The 21,617-nt window shown below is 36.6% G+C and overlaps 1 protein-coding gene across 1 annotated transcript; it reads left to right on the forward strand.

The window, feature by feature from the left end:
• Positions 1–297: 297 nt before the first annotated feature.
• Positions 298–4,151, forward strand: LOC104417042 (disease resistance protein RUN1-like). The gene is made up of 2 exons (XM_018860355.2): positions 298–947; positions 2,939–4,151. Exons 1-2 carry the CDS (start codon positions 298–300, stop codon positions 4,149–4,151), a joined length of 1,863 nt encoding a protein of 620 aa, XP_018715900.2.
• Positions 4,152–21,617: the final 17,466 nt, after the last annotated feature.

Here is a 21,617-nt window from a genome sequence, read left to right on the forward strand (position 1 = left end):
TTCTATTCTTGCTTTTATTTCTTTACATTGCTTCTGCATCGAAACTTCCCTAGATATTCTTTTCTAGCTAGACAAGTTTTTGAATTACTGCCTTACTGGTGTGATTCTGGTTGCCAACTGGTTCAACTAGATAAATCATACATATAAAGAGACAATGGGAAATGAGAAGGCATTTCATTTTTCCTAACAGACATTTTCGTTTTCTTCTTCATCAGACTCGAAAGGAAAATTCGAGCGCATAGTCTGAGCAAAGAAGAAATGCATCATCCAAGATTTGGGCATTCTTTTGCCATGCTCATGGCACCGATCCTTCTCTCCGGGCTTGCATTGTATTTTCTCAATAAGAAGAAAAATAGTATGCGTAGAAATGCACGAGATGCTGACACTGGTGCATCTGGTTCTTTGACTACGCTCACAGAAACTAATTCCGGTGCATCTAGCTCATCAACCGCACTGACAAAAACTGATAACAGTGCATCTACTTCGTCAACCGTGACAACGGGAAATCACTACGATGTCTTCTTGAGCTTTAGAGGTCCAGATACTCGAGAAGGCTTCACTGATCATCTCTACAATGGGCTTGTTGATGCTGGAATTCGTACTTTCAGAGACGATGACGAGCTTCGCCAAGGTGAGAAGATCGGCCCAGATTTATTGGCAGCCATCGAGAATAGTAAGATCTTAATCCCCATTCTCTCCGTGAATTATGGTTCGAGCAAATGGTGCCTTGATGAATTGGTTCGAATAATGGAGTTCAAGAACAATTTCATGGATCATCTAGTGTTGCCTATATTCTACAAAGTGGAACCAGCTCATGTGCGACATCAAATTGGGAGCTTTGGAGATGCATTTCATACACGTGAGAGGCGTTTCGACCAAACAATTTTGGATAAATGGAAGCAAGCACTCAAAGAAGTCAGTGACTTGAAAGGATGGGAAGCTAAAGGGTACATTTTTTTCATCAAAACAGTCTCCAATTTCTTTTATTTATTGTGGGTGCTTACTTCTTGTTCTGATTCCTACCTACTTCATTTTCTTTGTTTTTGTTTGTTTAATTAAAAAAGCCACCAAAAATCTCAAATTATACAAATCGAGACACATTTACCCAATTGGTTTTACAGCACTCAAAACCCCAAACTTATATACTCATGTAACACATTTCTTCTAAACTTTTATTTTGTGATACTGAGAACTTAAAACTTGTACCGCGTGGCATATTTTCCCCAATCATGATTCCACCGATGAGCACCTTTAAAAAAATCCGTACTTTTGCACGCTGATCTGTATGGCTTGCTTCTTAGACAGTTCTTTGTTGTTCTTTACATCGACTTATATGTATAGGTAGAGGCCGAGTACGCTGCTAAATCATCCGAAGTGTAGGTGCTGGTTGTGGATTCTCTCTGTGCTTGTAGCCGCTGATTCACTTCTTATTGGTTTAAATCTTTTGTTCTTAATATGAAATCTAGCAACTGCTCCAGTGTCTCCTTGGGTCTAGGTTAATTGATCCTAGACTGTAGGCATTCGCAACCAATATCTGTGTTTTTCTTGATCTCTAGCAACAGCAACCATGTCATATGATGTGAGGAAACCGACAGTAACCCGTGAAGTTAAATGTATGCTTTTCTTTTCCCCTTTGTACGGTCTGAAATTCTGAGTATACCAGTTAAATATGGACAGTTAGTATTTGAACATCCACGAGCCTCAGTGTCAACTGTTGAATACACTGATATAAGTAGTTAAACATCCACGAGCCTCAGCCATGTCAAGACGTTTTTCTTTTTGTAGTTTTTAACTCTAATGATATTGACCAATCTAACTATAGTTTTTATTGTTATGATCCAATTTGCTTGAATAAATAAGATTTTTCAAATATTTTTTTTACTCTTATATCCAGAGATTTTGTAATATAGTGCCATTTTCTTATAGGTTTATAGCATAAGCTGCATTATTCCTCAACTAAAACTTTCTAACTATAAATTTATTTTGGATTGGTACAATTTATTGGCGGATCCTATTTATATCTCATAACATCATATATACCCTGCATGTTGATTGTCAAAGCCATATTTATTTATCTATTCAAGTTACATGTAAAAAATCATCAATGTCGTTAATTAGTTCGTATAAAATTACTTTTAGAAAAGAGATATTTCATCCATGTGATGATGGTAAACATAAAGAAGGAAAAAAAGGGTTATCTTTATTATATGTTTGTTTAGATCATCTTCATTGCATTTTCTTATCTCCAACACGTCATTTTTATCTCATACACCTGCATAAATTGAAGCAATGTTCTTATTTTAGGGAAAAATTATTCTTCCACTTCCCCTTCGATATTAAATGAACGAAAATCCTAGAACATACATACTCAAAGGGAAAATAAAGTAAGTACAACCTGGTATCATTTCTAGACATAATGAAAATTGATAAGAAAAAAAAAAAAATTAAATTCACAATATGAGTAGAAACTTGCCAGTGTGTTGAATTGTGCAAATAAGAGAAATCCCCTCGATTGTTTTTTAGGAATTTCACGATACATCACTCTGAATTACTTTTCAGATTGATATTACATGACTTGAATTCCTCTTGCATCAAGAGTTATTACTCATGTCCACGTCATCCTTAATATCTTTAACAAACATAAAGTTTAAAATTCGATTCCTATCCATGATAAATACAATATTCAAGATTCATTAGCAATATCCTCAAGTTTCTTTTGGCTCAGGAAATTATGTTAGAGCAATGGAATGGGGTACGCTGTCTAAAGAAACCACCAACATTTCTAACTTTACTCTTGCATATAAGATAATATATGGAGGTGTGACAATTTTTTTTTAAGTCTATTAAATTTTCCCCAAATTTATTTACTACTGTCTCATTAGATAAACAATATAAAATTATTGTTGCTACATATTTGAACTCTTGTCAAATTTGACAGGTATGAAGGAGAATTAGTGAAAAAGGTTGTCCAAAAAGTGTTGAGTGAGTTAAAGAAAGAGTTTGAGTTGGTTCTTCCTGAGAATTTGGTTGGAATTAATAGTCATGTGGAGAAGGTTATGGATTTTGTAGATAAGAAGTTTAATGCTACCCTATTTGTTGGAATCCATGGAATGGGAGGCATTGGCAAGACAACTCTTGCCAAAACTATCTACAACAAGCTCTTCCATCAATTTGATTATCATAGCTTCATTGCAGATATTAGGGAATCGTGTAAGCGTAATGGTCTTGAGTATTTGCAAAATCAATTAATCTATGATATATTGAAGCAAAAAAATCAAGTTTATAATAAAGATGTAGGGATTAAGTTCATCTCATCCAAGTTTGAAGGCAAGAGAGTCCTCATCCTTCTTGATGATGTGGATGATGATGATCAGTTAAAGGCCCTGGCTGGAAATCATAATTGGTTTTCTTCAGGGAGTAGAATCATCATTACGACTAGAAATAAGACTATTCTCGACAATGTTGGGGTGGACTACAGCTATGAACAAAAGGAAATGGATATGAATCAATCGTTGATTTTGTTTTGTAGACATGCATTTCGAAGGGACTCTCCTCCAGGTGAATTTGAGCAAGACACTCACAAGGTTGTATCCACTACCGGAGGGCTTCCCTTATCTCTTGAGGTTTTAGGTTCATTCCTATGTGGAAAAAAGCCAACATTTTGGCATGATACAATAAATAAGTTACAAAAAGTCCCTCATAAGAAAGTGAGAGAAAAGTTAAGGATAAGTTATGAAGCATTAGAGCATGGACAAAAACAAATATTTTTAGATATAGCTTGCTTTTTCATTGGTACCGATGGAAGAATTGCATCCTACATGTGGGATGCTTGTGGATTTTTCCCAGAGGAGGGAATTGAAATATTGAGATTTATGTCATTAATAAAAGTTGGAGATGATCAGGAGCTCAGAATGCATGACCAATTGAGAGATCTTGGTAGGGAAATCGTTCGTGAGGAAAACCAACAGGAACCTCAGTATCGTAGTAGGCTATGGGATTCCCAGGAAGTCCTCAAAGTGCTAAAGGGAAATAAGGTAACCGTTTCTCTTCTTTTGCTCTTGAGTCCATGTGGTACTGTCAAGATGATGTTGGTCTTCTACTTACTGTTCACTCTAGTGAACAAAGACCTTCTAATATTATCACCCTTTTGATGTTTCATTAATGTGATTAGAAAGTAGGAGATTACTCTCTTAATAAGTATTGCAACTTATCTGAGATTTTTCTTAAACAAAGTCTACAAAGTTTTCTTCAAGAATGAGGTACTTTCAATTTTTTTATTAGATGCTTGATAGAGGTATTCTTCATTGACAAGATCGTGAATTTGTATAATTGATTCAGTTACTTGCCTCATGCAATAAATAACTTCACTATGCTACTGTAAACCATGACTACTTAGGATAAATAAATCATAGGATTCTAATATCTTGGTGTTAGACTTAATATGATAAGACTGACCATGCCCCCATTACTCGTGACATTAATCATGTGATTGTATTGTATATGTGGAATTAATAATAGTTTTGACTCTATTACTTTTAATCCGTCATTTTGTTTGACTCAAGTTGTTGCTCAAGTGACTAGCACTTATCTGTATATTCAATGTGCAACCTATTTATAATGTCAATAGACAATTCATATATTAACAAATCCAGAGCCAAGTCTAGTTATTATGTTTTTCATATTATATCATAAAACCAACAAAATTTTAACCACAAGAGAAATGAATATACTATATATTTTATATCAAAGTAAAGGTTAACTAACTTTTACAATTAAAAAGGGTTAAATTATTTGATGTAATTGCTTCCATATTTTTGATGGGTTCACTTTCCTGCTCATGGTACTATCAAAAGTCGAAATCAATGTGATTTCAATAGAACTAATATAAGATCTTTTTAGTTTATGCTACATTAAATCAAATTATCTAAGTTTATTTTCACATATTATCTAAAAGTACGATTAAAAAAAAAAAAGCCATCCAAAGTGCGAAGCATGGAATGGAGCACTAGGATGACCACAAAATAAACAAAAAGTGAGAGTCATTTAAGGCGTAATTGAAACACATTCATGACTTACTCCTTGGATATTTTGCAGCCAAAAAAAAAAAGCAAAACGTTTAAGAATCCTAAAGAAAAGCCCAATCTTTTGCATTTGGGATAAAATAACACAACATCTCAAATTTGCCAGAGAAAAGCTTAATTTTTCACTCGTGGCATAAAATTGATGCCAATTACAATTCTGTTTATTCTCATCTTCAATTGTCATACGTCATCTTACTTCGCCCATTGTGTTGACATGCACAATGGACAATGTTGATCACGACCATAAACATTTTTCCTTTTTTACAAAATGATGGAAATTTGGTATTAGAGATTATAAGTAAAAACTGATGTGGTTTTTTGTGACGGTAGACGTGGCTCATTGAGCCATAATGGGTGTCCATAGCTATTTAACAATGGTAATGGATGGAATGGATGACGAACGGGTGCCAACCACGGGTCAAAAGTCGGGTTTTTTGGTATTATTTTTGTCTTATATGTAAAAGGTTTTTTTTTCTTTATGTCAGAAAAATTGTGTTAGTTTTGTTCCAAGGACAAAAGAGTGGGCTTGGCTTTTGTATTAGGCCGAGAGTATACTCAAGCTCTATTGAGTATTGATCGACTATTGAAGGTGAAAAATTTACACTTTTCGAAAGGTAAAACGTTTGTTAGGATGGCGCTATTTCCACTAAAAAATTCAATTTTCACCAAAAAGACAAAATTGTCCTCAATCATTAAATTGCAATTTATTATGGTGACCCCAAATTTATTTACTTTCCCTTTTTAAAGTAGTTTTGTTATATATATGTAGGGTCTAGTCACCAAAATTAAGAATTTCACTTGTTTGGTTTTGTTTATTGGAGTTATCGCATGCATGTTAAAGGCATTATATTTTTCATTGTTGGATTTTACTTTCATAAAAGTTAGTTTTGTCAAAAAGAGAAATTTCCATGAAACCTTGTTCTTTTCTTTGTTGTCAAGCAAATTTATGGATGTATTGTCAAATGGATTATAGACAAATTTAACTAAGACAATTTTTTCACACAATCATTTGTTCATTAATTTTCACTTTTGTTGTGTATACCACCATCAAACCTCTTCTTAATAGTTTTCTTTTTATATACATATACATACAATGGGATGATTGGATGGGAAAAATTACAAAAAAAAGTCTTAAACCTATTGTAATTATGTCAATTTAGTCATAAATTTATTTTTTGACCAATTAAGTCTTAAACATTTTACAATTGTGCGAGTTCAGTCTTTCCGGCCAAAATTAGCCAGCCAATGCTGATGTGGCTAGCGGTCAGAGTCGGCGACAATTTTTTATTTTTTTGAATTTTCCATCTCTCTCTCTCTCTCTCTCTCTCTCTCTCTCTCTCTCCTCCCTCTCTCCTCCCTCTTCCTTCCTCCTACCTCTTCTTCCTTTGGCTCCAAAGACTAGCCAAATGGTTGGTTGGTCACCGGACTGAGGCGGTCGGGCTCTCTCTCTCTCTCTCTCTCTCTCTCTCTCTCTCTCTCTCTCTCTCTCTCTCTCTCTCTCTCTCTCTCTCTCTCTCTCTCTCCCTCTTCCTTCCTCCTCTTCTTCCTTTGGCTCCAAAGACTAGCCAAATGGCTGGTTGGTCACCGGACTGAGGCGGTCGGGTAAGCTTGCCTTGCCCGACTATTGGTGGGGCTAGCCCTAGCCAAATTTGGTGATAGCTCTCGCTAGATTCAGAGAGGGGGCCCTGCCATCGCTGGGTCTAGCGAGGCGAGCCCTGGCTAGATCTAGTGCAGGCTTGCCTTACCAGACCGAGCGACGACGAAACCTCTCTTGCCAAATCTGGCTAGGGCTCACCTCGCAAGGGTGCGCTCTCCTAGCTACTAGACGGGCGAGCCCCACGGAATCTGACGAGGGCTCGCCCCACCAATGGTGATTGGGTGAGCTCACCCTTGCTCAGCGACGGCAAGGCGAGCTTGCCCTACTAGTGGCTGGGAAAGCTCGGCCTCGTTTATCGATGATGAGGCGAGCTCTCCCGGTCGCCTCAATCTGGAGATAGACCACCCCTGGCTGGTCGATGGAGGCAAAGGAAGAAGGAGGGGGGAGGAGAGAGGAGGGAAAAAAGATAAAAATTAATAAAAATTCAAAAAAATAAAATATTATTTTAAAAAATTGTTGTTGGGGTCGGCTACCGGCCATGTTAGAGCTAGCAGACCAATTTGGCTAGAAGGACTAAATTGGTATGGTTACAAAAGGTTTATGATTCAATTGACCAAAAAAATAAATTTATGACTAAATTGACACAATTGTAATAGGTTTAAGACTTTTTTGGTAGTTTTCCCGATTGGATGAAGAAAAAAACCCCTTTTGAAGATTTTCCAAGATGGAATGATAGTTGCATCCTCCAAAATGAAACTTAAAATGATGAAATCTAATTATACCAAACATTTCATAAAATTAGAATTTTTTTTTTAGAAATGCCAATGAAATATCATTTTTAATAAAAATTAATACAATCTAAAAGTATTTACATAAAAATATCAAAATACCTCATTGTACATAATGTTTTTAGTGTATTTCTAAAATTCATACAATGTCTTACACGCTCTATGTAAAAGTATTTTGCAAACAGTAAGAAAAAAAGATAAAATCTTTAATATAGTAGATAAACAAACTTGATATATATTTTACACTAATGAAATTAAAAAAATCACCAGAAAGTGAGTTTTTGAGATAAGAGGGAAAAAGAATAAATAAGTTGTTATAAAAGTAACGATGAAGAATAGACTTTTAAGATTTTACTATATTAAAGAATTTGTCCTTGTTAGCGAGATGCTTTTATGCGAAGTATGTAAAACATAATAGGAATTTGTCTTGGATTCCTTTTACGTGTTGGATCTAATTGCGTCTCCACTAATGATGTCATTCTTTTATGAGTATCCATTAAATGTTGTACAACGTTGTGAAGTACAATAAATAAATTTCCGAGTTTGGAGAAACTGACATGGATTTGGAAATCCATGAATATTCTGCATTACTTCTTTATTTCTTTTGCATAAGTGATTTTTTCTGGGTGAAAGCTTGTTGCACATTTGGTTCGCAAGAATAGTTATTTTATTTCTAATCCATTATGATGAAGCAACTATTTGTTCGTTTGATCCAAATTTAGATTAGGAATAGCTATTCTTTCAAAATCAGGATTTGCTATTCCTAGGGGGCCAAGGAATTAATAGCTATTCCATGTAGCCAAGAGTAGCTTTAATTTTCATGATTCAGAAATGACTTTGCATTTAAAAAAACTAATTATGTTTACATTCAATAAAATTTATAAAGTGAGGACTATGTTTATTATTTCGCTATAGTTAAATAATTCAAGTGTATAACCGTGATTGACTTATTATACATTAAATTATTAAAAAATATGTTATAAAGAGCATAAATTCATTTATATTATTGTCTTAGTTACTTATAATTAGAACATAATTATTAATAATATTTCAAGTTACTATTAAAAAAAAATAAATCAAAATTAGGACATTAATATAACTACGTTGACATGTTTAGTTACTGATGATTAGTTATTACTTCAATTGGAAAATCAATAAAAGTATTTATTATTCTTTTTATTAATTGCGTCAATAGTAGAGTCGATTAATTTACACGCAACTATACAAAAAAGGAAAAGGAAAAGTGGACTTCATAATGTTAAAAGAAGTTTGTTTTTCCAAATTGTTACAATTTTTAGAAATAATCATGTATCCATGTGATTGTAGTTCATTTGGATATATAGTATTAAAGTCACAAATTGCTCAAATCAACTTTTGATTTTGCACATTGTAAGTTGATTAAATCCTGTGCATAGTACACCCTAACTAGTGTCGTAGAAAAGTCACATTACGGGAACGAAGAGGATTTACAAGTTGTAAAGTTTTACCATATATAAGCCATTAGATCAAAGGTAAAAGAACGTCTATATATGAAACTAAAATTATTATAACAGAGAACACCATAATTCTTTTCAAGATCAAAGTACTTATGACCAAATTTTAAAATCGAAGTTGAAATCCTTCAGTATGTTTGCCTTTATAAATTCGGTCTATTGGCCAAAAAAGAAAGTCATATTTTCACTTTGTTAGTCTCTTTAAAATATTTGTGCATGTCCATAGCAATATTAACAAATGCTATTAGATTACTTAATTTGATATAAATAATATTGATGAACATTGATTCTTACATATAGGGAACTGAAAAGATTCAGGCCATTTATCTTAGTAAAGGCAGTTCAGAATACTCCAGCAAAATAGCTGATCAAGATGGTGATATCCACACAGGCGAGCAATTTAAGAATTTAACGAGTCTAAGATTCCTTCACATGAGTGGGGCACATTTTAGTGGAGATTTTAAGAACCCTACCGAGGAGTTAAGATGGCTTCGATGGTGGAATTGTCCATCGACTTTTGAAGCACACAATTTTCATGTAAAGGAATTAGTTGTACTCAATTTGTCAAGAAGCAAGATTTCAAATGAATGGCTAGGATGGAGTTCCATCATGGTAAGGTGGAGGAAGAACAAGTCTTTTTTTTTTTTCTGGTTTCTTTTATTAATCATAATAAATCTATGCTAACTACTTGATAATTTTCTTTCTTCGTCAGATGGCACAGAAGCTAAAATTTCTCGACCTTACAGAATGTCGGTCTTTAAAAGGAACTTTCTTCCTTTCAGCATTTACAAATTTAGAGGTTCTGATTCTCCAAAATTGTGAGGAAGTGGAGCAGATTGACTCTTCGATCGGAGACATGAAGAGTCTGGTGCGCTTGGACTTGGGGTTTTGTAGGATGCTTAAGGAGTTGCCAGCAGAAGTGGGTAAATTAGAAGCCTTAAAGCAACTCCTTCTACAATATTGTCCCAAAATTTCTGTAGTACCAGACAGTATTGGAACTCTGCAGAATCTAGAAATCCTAGACATGAGGAGCAGTGGGATAAAAGAATTGCCAAATATTATAGGAGCTTTGCGGAATCTAAAAATTCTGGAGATTAGTGAAACTAGGATAAAAGAATTACCAGGAAGTATAGGGGCCTTGCAAAATCTAATAATTTTGAAGGTTAGTGACACTCAAATAAAAGAATTACCGGAAAGTATAGGGGCCTTGCAAAATTTAGAAATTCTTTCTATTGGTTGGACTAAGTTAAAAGAATTGCCCAATGATATTGGAAGGCTAACAAAGCTCCGAGAGCTAGATGTTGCATGCTCCGACATTTTTGTAGTACCAAAAAGCATCAGTAATCTTTCTTCCCTACAAAAGCTGGAGTTTCATCGTTGTAAGAAGCTGCAATCTCTACCAAAGCTTCCTTCTGGCTTAATGAGTTTGAGCATCACCTGTCAAAGTCCTAGATTGCCTTCACTTTCCTACCTCACCCATCTCAAGAAACTACAACTTTGGGATTGCAAAATTCTTGAGTGCATCTCGGAGCTTCCATCGACAGTATTAGAGCTTTCTGAATGCTCCCACCTGGGGGATGTTGAAGAATCAGAATTATCAAAATCCATATACATTCCCTTCAATTTGATAGAATTATGGATCTCAAAATGTGAGTTTATGCAAATACTGGATGTTTCACAATTAAGCCATCTCACGTATTTATTTGTTGATAGTTGCTATAATTTACTTGAAATTCGAGGTCTTGATAGATTGAGATATTTGGAAACCTTGATAATCAAAAGTTGCACTTCATTTGAACGGCTAGACCTTCCAAAATTTGGAAGTGTAAAGATGTTTACTGTTGAAAATTGCGAAAAATTAGTTGAAATTCAAGGTCTCGATAGGCTGGAGTTCTTGGAAAGGCTGAAAATCCGTGGTTGCATTTCAATTGAAAGACTGGACATTTCAAAATCAGCAGGAATGAAGAAATTTTATGCTGAAAACTGCAAAAGTTTAGTTGAAATTCAGGGTCTCAATAGATTGGAGATCTTGAAAGAGCTAGGTATCTCCAATTGCCCTTCAATTCAAAGGCTAGACCTTCCAAAATCTGAGGATCTAAATATATTAAATGCTAAAGATATGCATGCCCCTAAAAAAGCATGGGGACATCTCATGGATGTGTCATCGAGGTTTCGAAAAAAATGGAGCGAAGATGACCAGAATGAGTCAAAATAGTCGAGATGATCCACATTTCTTGACAAAGGTTCATAAAGTAGGTAAGCTATCTTCTCTTTTGAGATCTATCGCTCCATTTTCATTTGTATTTCCTGTTTTATGTTCTTTTAAGAGTTATTACATTTTCATTTGTATTGCTGGGTTGATGATGTTTTTATTTTCTTACTTGAATTCAAGGAATCCGGGGAGATGTTCACGGAAGTCAATGTGATGCGTTGGGGAATATTTCTGCTGATCATGCCAGTAATGGAAACAGATCAAAAGGCCTTCTAAGCGCATCATTTGTCATTAGTTTTCGGGTAAGATTCTTCATCCTACGTAGCTAAATATAGATTCTCCTTGTTTGATTGACTCTAGAATGTTGGATCTACTGAATAACAACGGATGTGCAAAGGCAGTTGATAGCATGGGAAAAGTAATCGTATAGGTCGAGAAATGCTAAATAAAGGGGCATTGGTCTGCACTCACCATGAAGTCCATGACTTCAAATTTCTAAGTTACGCTTAATATTGGATTTGTGGTGCAAAAGGAACATTTTGAGAGGGGCATCTCTGGGTATGCATACGTGATTGGCTTAGGACCAAATTTGTCAACTCCACAGTTTTTATCTAACGGAATTGTCTGGATTAACTTGTCCACTCCACAGTTTTTATCTAACGGAATTGTCTGGATTAACTGATTTAAGGTAATTGCATTGGTCAAGAAAAGCTAAATGTAAGAAAGACTTCTGCTAGTGGTGTGGTAATATTTGTAGAGGTAGTACTGCCATCCGTCATTTGTCTGAACTTGAGTCAAGCAAATAATGAAGATGGCAGATATGAACAAAGAATGTCTTCTGACGTTATCGACTGCACTGCAAGACGAGATCGATGCGAGGCATAAAGATACACACAAGCCTTGCATCTCGTGCCTTGCATCAATCCCACGGACCGTGCGGATCATGCCTTGCATCGATCCCATGGACCGTGCAGATCGTCCCTTATGTTACGCATGAGCTCTTATTAGTGCATTTACTTGTTGAAAAGAAAACACCTGAAACGTTTCCACAACTTTCCTGGTGGAACTTTCTTTTATCCTATACATTTGATGTGTTGTCTTTATTCTACTATATGAATAGAACATAATGATAGGGGAAAGGATCATACTATATCCCACAGAAGCAAGCAACCTAAGTTGAATTTACTATACTAACTAGATCAAAGCTTTTGTAGTTGTGATTGTTAGAGGAATTAAACAGATATTAAAAGAACAGTTGAATACAGAAATTGGTGATAGTAGAAGAGCTAAACCTAATGAAGTAACTGAGGCAGAGGAGGCTGGAACAGAGGAAGCTGGAGCAAAGGAAGGTCGTGAGCTGGCGATCCATGACAGCAAAACATAAAACATAGAAGTTGATCAAGCAAATTAAAGGAGCTGCACAGATAGAAGAACTACTCATATGCTTCTATATTGGTTATTCTATTGTAACAAGTCTGTAACAGAAATAGCTAAACTAGTATAAAAGGATAAGAGAATGAGAGAAGGGTGTGCGAGAGTTTTACCTTCATCTTTTCCATCTCTGGTTGTTCTTGATTCATCTTGAGCTTTTTCTTTCACCTCTGTATTCCGAGAATGGTGAAGTCCTATAAAGCATGAACTAGAAGTTCTGAAGAAGAAATACATTTGAGCTGAGGTATTTTTCATTGATTGTTCAAGATCTAAATCTCTTTCATATACAGATCTTGTTCTATATTCGATTTCTTCTCATGGTATCAGAGCTGATCGCCTGGGAATAATAGATCTGACATGTTCTTACCGCAAGATAGTATAAAGATTCTGGTGATTCTTAGGTAGTTTACCTTCAAAGTTTACTGGATTGTTTCTTCGAGTCTTCAAAGTTTCTGGGCATATAAGAATGGCAACTAGAGTGCAGAAGTATCCTTTCCCTATCCATGTGAACATAGCTAACTTCGTTACAATCAAGTTGAATGAAGAGAACTTTCTGTTATGGCAAGCTCAATTCAACAGATTTCTGAAAAGCCAAGATCTGATTGGCTTCATTAATGGTGAAACATTACCTCCAACTCAAATGATACAGACTGTGACAGGAGAAATAATGAATCCTGATCATCTGGATTGGATAAAAACTGATCAGCTCATATCATCCTGGATAAGTGGTGCAGTATCAGAGAATATTCTAAGTTTGATAATTGGTTTAGAAACCTCACTCGAAGTATGGCAGGCCCTCTTGAATAGGTTTACACAGAAATCTGTTGCAAAGGAGTTTGAGTTAAGAGGAAAACTTCAAGCTTGCAAGAAAAGAAACAGATCACTAAGTGAATACCTTCGTGAGTTCAAAACCATCTGTGATCAGTTAAATGCAATTGGAAAGCCTGTTGATGATATAACAAGAATGTTTGGCATACTTGAAGGGCTAGGTTCTGAATATGAAACTTTCAGGACAACCATGTATTGTCTTAAGCCACAGCCAGAATATGATGAGGTTATTTCACAACTTGAAAGGTTTGAAACCCGATTACAAACATATTTTGTGAATGAGTATAATACTAACCTGGCCTATTATGGGCAAAGAAGAACTGTAACAAGTCAGCAGAGAGTCAATTCCAGAAATCAAAGAGAAAATTTTCGAGGAGAAGCTAACTATGGCAGAGGTCAGTCTTTCATTAGAAGGGATTATGGAAATAATTTCACAGAAGCAGGAAGGAATCAACAAATTAAAATGAATAACCTGAATTCAACTCAGCAAGGTCAGGTTAACAAGGATAATTGGTCTAACTTTGGACAAGGATTTAGACCATATTCCAATCCTGTACAGAGATATCAAAGTGTTAGGTCTTATCCACCACAGAGTTCAAATGGTGATAGACAAACACAGATTACAAAGCCTATGAGTAATGGACCTCTGCAATGTCAGATTTGTAAGAAATCAGGTCATACAGCACTCAGATGTTGGTATAGGTTTGATAACTCGTACCAGGCAGATGAAATACCAACTGCATTGGCAGCAGTTCACATTGAAGAACCCTATGGTTCAGAATGGTATCCAGATACAGGGGCTACAGCACACATTACCTCAGAACTTGGTATGATTCGAAACTGCAGTACATATAATGGTAATGACACTGTCATGATAGGAGATGGAACTCATTTGTCAATCTCATGCATTGGTAATGGAGTATTGAATATAGAAAATAGCAAATTACCTCTGAATGATGTGTTAATAGTTCCTGAAATAAAAAAGAACCTTCTATCTGTATCAAAACTAACAGATGATTATCCCTGTTCTTTTATTTTTGATAAACATGGGGTATATATGAAGGACAATCACAATCATACGACAGTGAAGCTAGGAAGGAAAGTCAAGGGGCTATACCAGGTGGAACCTAAAGTTGCAGAGGTTTTCTTCACACAGACTCACCCGGAAGTTGGAGAGGATGTCTGGCATCAAAGACTTGCTCACACCAGTCTTAAAACAGTGAAGATTCTACAGAAACAACAACTCATTCAGTTTAGTTCTAAAGCTCAGAATATATGTAGCAGCTGTCAAGTTGCTAAAAGCTCAGCTTTATCTTTTCATTTCTCAGATCATATCTCGAATGTTCCATTAGAAAGAATACACTGTGATGTATGGGGACCTTCACCAATTCAATCTGTTCAGAAATTCTCCTACTATGTCATTTTTGTGGATGACTTTTCTCGGTATAGTTGGATATATCCAATGAGACAAAAGTCTGAAGTCTATGAGATATTCATTATGTTTCAAAGACTTGTAGAAAATCAGCTTAACCACAAGATCAAAATCTTCCAGAGTGATGGAGGAGGTGAGTTCACTAGTAGTAAATTCCAAACTCATCTACAAAACTGTGGAATTAAGCAGCATATTTCTTGCCCTCACACACCAGAGCAGAATGGTGTCTCTGAAAGAAAACATCAACATGTGATTGAATTGGGTTTAGCAATGATGTATCATGCTAAAATACCACTGAAATACTTGGTAGATGCATTCAAAACAACAGTTTATGTTATCAATCTTCTTCCCACAACAAAACTACATATGCATTCACCACATTATAAGCTCTACAAAAAGACACCAGACTATTCTTATCTTCGAGTTTTTGGATCAGCTTGTTATCCATGTCTCAGGCACTACACAAAGCATAAATTTGATCCAAGATCACTTACATGTATCTTTCTTGGATATAGTGAGAAGCATAAAGGGTACCGATGTCTCTTACCTACAAATGGAAGAGTCTACATCAGCAGACATGTCATATTTGATGAGAAAGTCTTTCCCTTTTCTCATATCCTACATACTGAATATTAGCAGGGGTCTGACTTATACAAACAGTGGATAAAAGGAGTGATATCTTCTATTTCCAGCTCTACTAAGCAGGATCAATCACAAGACAATATATCGGAGAGACATCTACAGCATACCAGATTCACTCAAACAACTCCAGTAATGCAGGACAATGAGCTCAGTACATGTAATCCTGTAGGACAATCACAAATACAGATGGTACCTAATACTGAGATGCAAAGTGATCTTAATAATGCCTCTGGTGGTATTGAATTGCATCAGTCATCTCCAATCATAGAGGAACTAATACCTACAAATCAAGAGAATGTCTCAACATCAAATACTAATCCAGAACAAATACAAATCAGTTCTGAAACTGAACAGATACAAGGTACTCCTTCAACTCATCCTATGCAAACTAGACTTTGATCTGGAATTGTTAAAACAAATCCTAAATATGCATGTCTAGTTGAGTATCAGGTTCCTATCGAACCAAAAACAGTAAAGGCTGCCTTAGCAGACCGAGGGTGGTATCAAGCAATGAAAGAAGAAATGGATGCCTTATATCAGAATCAAACCTGGGAATTAGTTCCTAGAAATGATCACATGCATATTATCGGGTGCAAATGGGTGTTCAAGGCAAAACTCGCACCTGATGGGAGCTTGGATAGGCTCAAAGCAAGGCTTGTAGCTAAAGGCTTCCATCAAGAAGAAGGTCTTGATTTCACAGAAACCTTCAGTCCTGTAGTGAAGCATTCAACAATTCGAATAATCCTATCAATTGCTATGATGAAACAATGGAACATTCATCAATTAGATGTCAAAAATGCCTTCTTACATGGAACCTTAAGTGAAACAGTGTATATGGAGCAGCCTCCAGGATTTAAAGAATCACAAAAGCCCCACCATGTCTGTCTCCTTCGAAGATCTCTTTATGGACTTCGACAAGCTCCTCGAGCCTGGTTTGACAGATTTAGCAGCTTCCTTCTCGAAAATGGATTTTTCTGCAGCTCTACTGATCCTTCCCTATTCATTCTGCATATTGAAACAGCAACTACTCTCTTATTATTGTATGTAGATGACATCATTCTCACTGGAAGCTCCCCTCAAATGATTTCTGCACTTATTACTTCTCTGAGCATTCATTTTCATATGAAGGATCTAGGGTCTTTACACTATTTCCTTGGCATTGAAGCTACACGAACCTCGGATTACCTATTCCTATGTCAAACCAAATATGCTCTAGACCTCCTCACCCGAGCTCATATGCTTGACTCCAAACCAGTTTCAACTCCTCTTTCGTTAAAACCACCTGTTTTAATCAATGATACTATACCTTTGACCAATCCCACTGAGTACCGGAGTCTAGTTGGAGGTCTGCAATACCTCACATTAACCAGACCAGACATTGCTTATGCCACCAATATACTCTGCCAAAGAATGCAGCAACCCACAATTGCAGACTTCAACCACTTAAAAAGAGTCTTGCGATATATAAAGGGTACTCTCAAGCTTGGTTTATTCCTTCACTCCCACAGTACCATGCATCTCTATGGTTTCTCCGATGCAGATTGGGCAGGGTGTGCAGAAACCAGAAGATCAACAACTGGTTTTTGTATATATCTTGGATCCAACCTTATATCCTGGGCAGCAAAGAAACAGCCTACAGTGAGCAGATCCTCCACGGAAGCTGAATACCGTGCTCTTGCATTAGCCACTGCCGATCTTACTTGGGTCAGTTTTGTATTACGTGATATAGGTTGTTCTCTTACTCCTCCTATTCATTTGTACTGTGATAATAAGTCAGCAATCTCTCTCACTTTGAATCCTGTTTTACACGCTCGAACTAAACATATTGAAGTAGATTTTCACTTCGTTCGGGAAAAAGTATCCTCGGGATCTTTACAAGTCAAATACATTCCAAGTCCTTACCAATTAGCTGATGTCTTCACCAAACCACTAACAAGAAGCTCACATTCTTATATGCGAACCAAATTGGGAATCTGTACTCTATCCATTCCCAATTTGAGGGGGGATGTTAGAGGAATTAAACAGATATTAAAAGAACAGTTGAATACAGAAATTGGTGATAGTAGAAGAGCTAAACCTAATGAAGTAACTGAGGCAGAGGAGGCTGGAACAGAGGAAGCTAGAGCAAAGGAAGGTCGTGAGTGGCGATCCAGTGAATTGATGAGTGGCGATCCATGACAGCAAAACATAAAACATAGAAGTTGATCAAGCAAATTAAAGGAGCTACACAGATAGAAGAACTACTCATATGCTTCTATATTGGTTATTCGTTGTAACAAGTCCGTAAATGTAAATAACTAAACTAGTATAAAAGGATAAGAGAATGAGAGAAGGGTGTGCGAGAGTTTTACCTTCATCTTTTCCATCTCTCGGTTGTTCTTGATTCATCTTGAGCTTTTTCTTTCACCTCTCGTATTCCGAGAATGGTGAAGTCCTCGTAAAGCATGAACTAGAAGTTTCAAGAAGAAATACATTTGAGCTGAGGTATTTTTCATTGATTGTTCAAGATCTAAATCTCTTTCATATACAGATCTTGTTCTATATTCGATTTCTTCTCGTGATAATGTTAGATGCCTATTTCTTGGATTGAAAGAGTTCAAAAGGAAGAAAGATCTGTAAACTTGGGGTTATTATTATTACGTAGTTTGTCGATTTAATTGCTAGATTGATTTCATTTCATTCATTGGGAGGATATGATCATTTTTCCAGTTGTGGTGATGTAAACGTTGAAATTATCGATGGACCAGGAGCTCGATGTTTCTGGACTTCTCCAAGGGCCGACAATGCATCCTTGGAGTGATAAAGGATGCTTGCATATTGTTGTTCCACATTGCCCTGATTACGTTCAACAGAAGTTTCGCAGGATTGAAACTGTCTATTAACTTAAAGAGGTTTCTGAATTGCTGAAAGTCTAGCCAATTAGTTTAATATAGTGCCCTCTAAATTGGACAATTGTATTTCTAATTGGTATCATAGTCGGCACTTACATAGAGGTCTTTTGGGTCTTTATAAGAAGTTGTTTGTGATTCAGGTTTGGATCTCCAAGCTAAAGTGGAAGCTGCAATTGTGAATTTGAACGTGTGTGGCCTTTTGTCATTTGAGTGGAATTTTTCAAGTTAATGCTGCTATTGATGATAGTATTATCTGGCACAGTTTCCTTAAATGGTCTCTTTATCTAGTGCTGATGCTCGGAAAGATGTTAGAAGCAGGAGCTTTGAAATGGATTGGCACAGACTTGGTTAGTGATCCTTTATAAACTTCCTGCTTAATGAGCAAGGGATCTAAAGTGAATTCTCACTTCTATATGTTATGCTAACAGGTTTGACAGCTTTAATTCTTCAGTAAAGCCATTCCATGTTTGCCTGCTAATAGGGGTGAGTGCAGTTCCTGGGTAGAACCAGGAACCGAAGAACCACACCGGAGGGTCCGGTTCGGTTCCTGGTTCTAAAGGGACCGGTTCTGGAACCGGAACCGGAACCAGTTACACTTAGGGCTCCAAAGTCCAAAAGCCCCAAAATCTCTCTACACTTTCACAGTTTCACTCACAATTTCCCTCACAATTTCACACTTTCACTGATGCCGCTTGCTCTCAATGCCGCCGCTGGATGCTGCTCGCCCTCAACGCTGCCACCGGACGCCGCTTGCCCTCGCCAAACGCCACTGGACGCCATTTGCCGACGCTGCTCACCCTAACCCTCGCTGCTTGACGCCAATCAGAGTCTCCCATTCTCTGCCTCTACCCGTCGCCAATGCTGCTCACCCTCGATGCCACCACCATTGGACGCCACTCACCCTCGCCGGACGCTGCTGGACGCTAGTCGCCGACGCCGCTCGCCCTAAAATTTCATTCTGTTTTAATACAGCTCTACGCAGTAAAATTTCATCTTTTTGTCACCTGTGTGTTGTTCCTTAGTCGGGAGGGATTTCGTCGAGCATGCATGCGAGCTGACATTCAATGGTGCTTCTTCTTGCTCTTTCATGTGTGCATATTGGTGACAGTTGTGTTGTTAGACTTTCTATCATTTTGACGTTGTGTATATACTATTTGGCAAACATGCTTGAAGGAATTGGTACTATTGGATGTGTTCAAGTTTAATGATTACTTGCTAAGTTATGTCTATGTTTGTATATTGTAGGGGAGACATCATCAGTAAATATGCACTTCTTCCAGTTAGGTCTTTTGGATCTATTGAAAAAAATAAATAATGCCACCTAGTGCTATCTACTGTTATATTATCCTTCAAAACATTCTCATTTCAGATTCACATATTTAATGTCCATTTACAATTGTCAATTGAGTTTTCTCTGGTTTGCTGGCCTTGTGACTGGAGCTAGTTTTATATAGTCTTATTTCTTGTTGGACTTCTGGAGGCTGCTGTTTAGTTTGTCTTTGCTACTTGTGTTTTCTTAAGTTTGCGCTCCATCAAAACCTCTATAGCTTTCTTCTGGATGATTGTTGCCCCTGGACGATTGTTGCCCGAATCTAATCCTCTATATATCCAAAGAAAAACAAGACATCTGTAGGCGTGTGGTAATAGTACAAATGAAATGATATGTGGAATTTATGTAGGTTACAAGTCAAGAAGTGTAGACCCTGATGTTTGTTTGCATTACTTTTTGGAGTTTGTGCTTCACGGTTCTGTTCTCGACTCAATAGTTTTTCAAGTTATAGATAAATACTTACATATAATGTCTTGTGATGCTATAGCAATGGAGCTTCAGGGGGAGAAAATGTTACAAAGCTATTGAAAGTTGCTTGGATGACTATACCACTTGGACTAGCCATGACTGCTGCAGCCTATTCTATTATCTTTTGGTGGCAGGAACTAAGTTTTTCTGGCACGCGCTATTCTTATAAATGGTGATGTCCTTATCAGACTTTTGGCTCCACATGATTTGTTCCAATCAGATCATATTAGCGAGATGCTTTTTCAGAAGTATTTGTTCTAATCTTTAGTTTTCTTTTCGTCTTTTCTGACTCTTTAAACAATTCTTGCCATGACAATAGCATTGCCATGCAGGTTTTGGATGTATGTTGGAACTCTTGGCTGAGCCTTTCTATATCCTCTCTTAGAACCTGCTTCTGCTTAAATTACCATTATTGGTGGAGACAGCAGCAACATTCTTACGTTGCTTAACAATGTATATACTCATTGTTAAGCAAACTAACATGGTAAAGTTTTTGGCTACTGGTTATGAAAACTCTTTTACAAAGAAAAGATATCTAACTTGCTGTTGGGCTGGTTGCTTCAGTTTGTGAATTCGTGTGTCTTCTGCCTATCCTACATCTTCATTGGGGATAGTTGGTCCAAACCATTAAATTTTGAGATGCTTTGCTGTCGAAATATTTCATCTAATCAATAACTTTAATGAGCAGTTATTTATGTATCACATTCTGGTTTGATCAACTCTGCAATATAGGAATCAAATAGGGAGGTTGATCCAAATTTAAGTTTTGCCTTTTTCCTTTGGGTTTAGCAAATGGTAATGTGGATTTCAGAATATGAACATAACTATGGATTCTCTGTATATCACAATAATGGTTGCTTGTCCTTTACTCAAAGGAGCACTTTTAATTGATTCTACAGGAAAAGGGGATTGTATTTGCATTGTCACAAGTTGCATATGGAGATTACTTCTTTGGTTACTGGGGTTTTTACCTTTTCTCAAGTTTATTCAAGAATTCTGATCTTTTTCCTTTCAAGTATCAATCTATTTCTATCCATGTTACTCTCATATCGGATGAAACTTTTTGCCTTCATATATCCTGCCTTTCTCCTCTTCCGTGTTCTTATGCTGTGAGGATGATTTAGCTTGTAGTTATGCTTATGCAGAGTAGGCGGTAAGGCACACCTTGATGGCCAGCTTGCCAATATGTCCATGATATTCACTTTTTAGTCCTTCCACAAGTTGATTCTTCAAGAAGGAGAAAAGATGGTTCTTGTATGGTTTGATACACCATATAATCAAGCTATATATGGGCTAGTAGACAAACTAGGTAAGGCCTTTAGTACAATGTTCTTGTGTATAGTTAGTAACCTTTCTATGCACTTGGATGTTATGTAAATGGTCATTCTCTAATCGCATGAATTGGTCATTGAACTTGCTTTTTC

Source organism: Eucalyptus grandis, chromosome 11 (assembly GCF_016545825.1).
Source record: "Eucalyptus grandis isolate ANBG69807.140 chromosome 11, ASM1654582v1, whole genome shotgun sequence".
NCBI classification, from domain to species: domain Eukaryota; kingdom Viridiplantae; phylum Streptophyta; class Magnoliopsida; order Myrtales; family Myrtaceae; genus Eucalyptus; species Eucalyptus grandis.

Excerpts from the sequence above, each read along its gene's own strand:
- LOC104417042 (XM_018860355.2), top strand. The coding sequence starts at position 298 with ATGGCACCGATCCTTCTCTCCGGGCTTGCATTGTATTTTCTCAATAAG. Across the intron at positions 948-2,938 it reads AAAGGATGGGAAGCTAAAGG|GTATGAAGGAGAATTAGTGA; the intron begins GTACATTTTTTT and ends CAAATTTGACAG.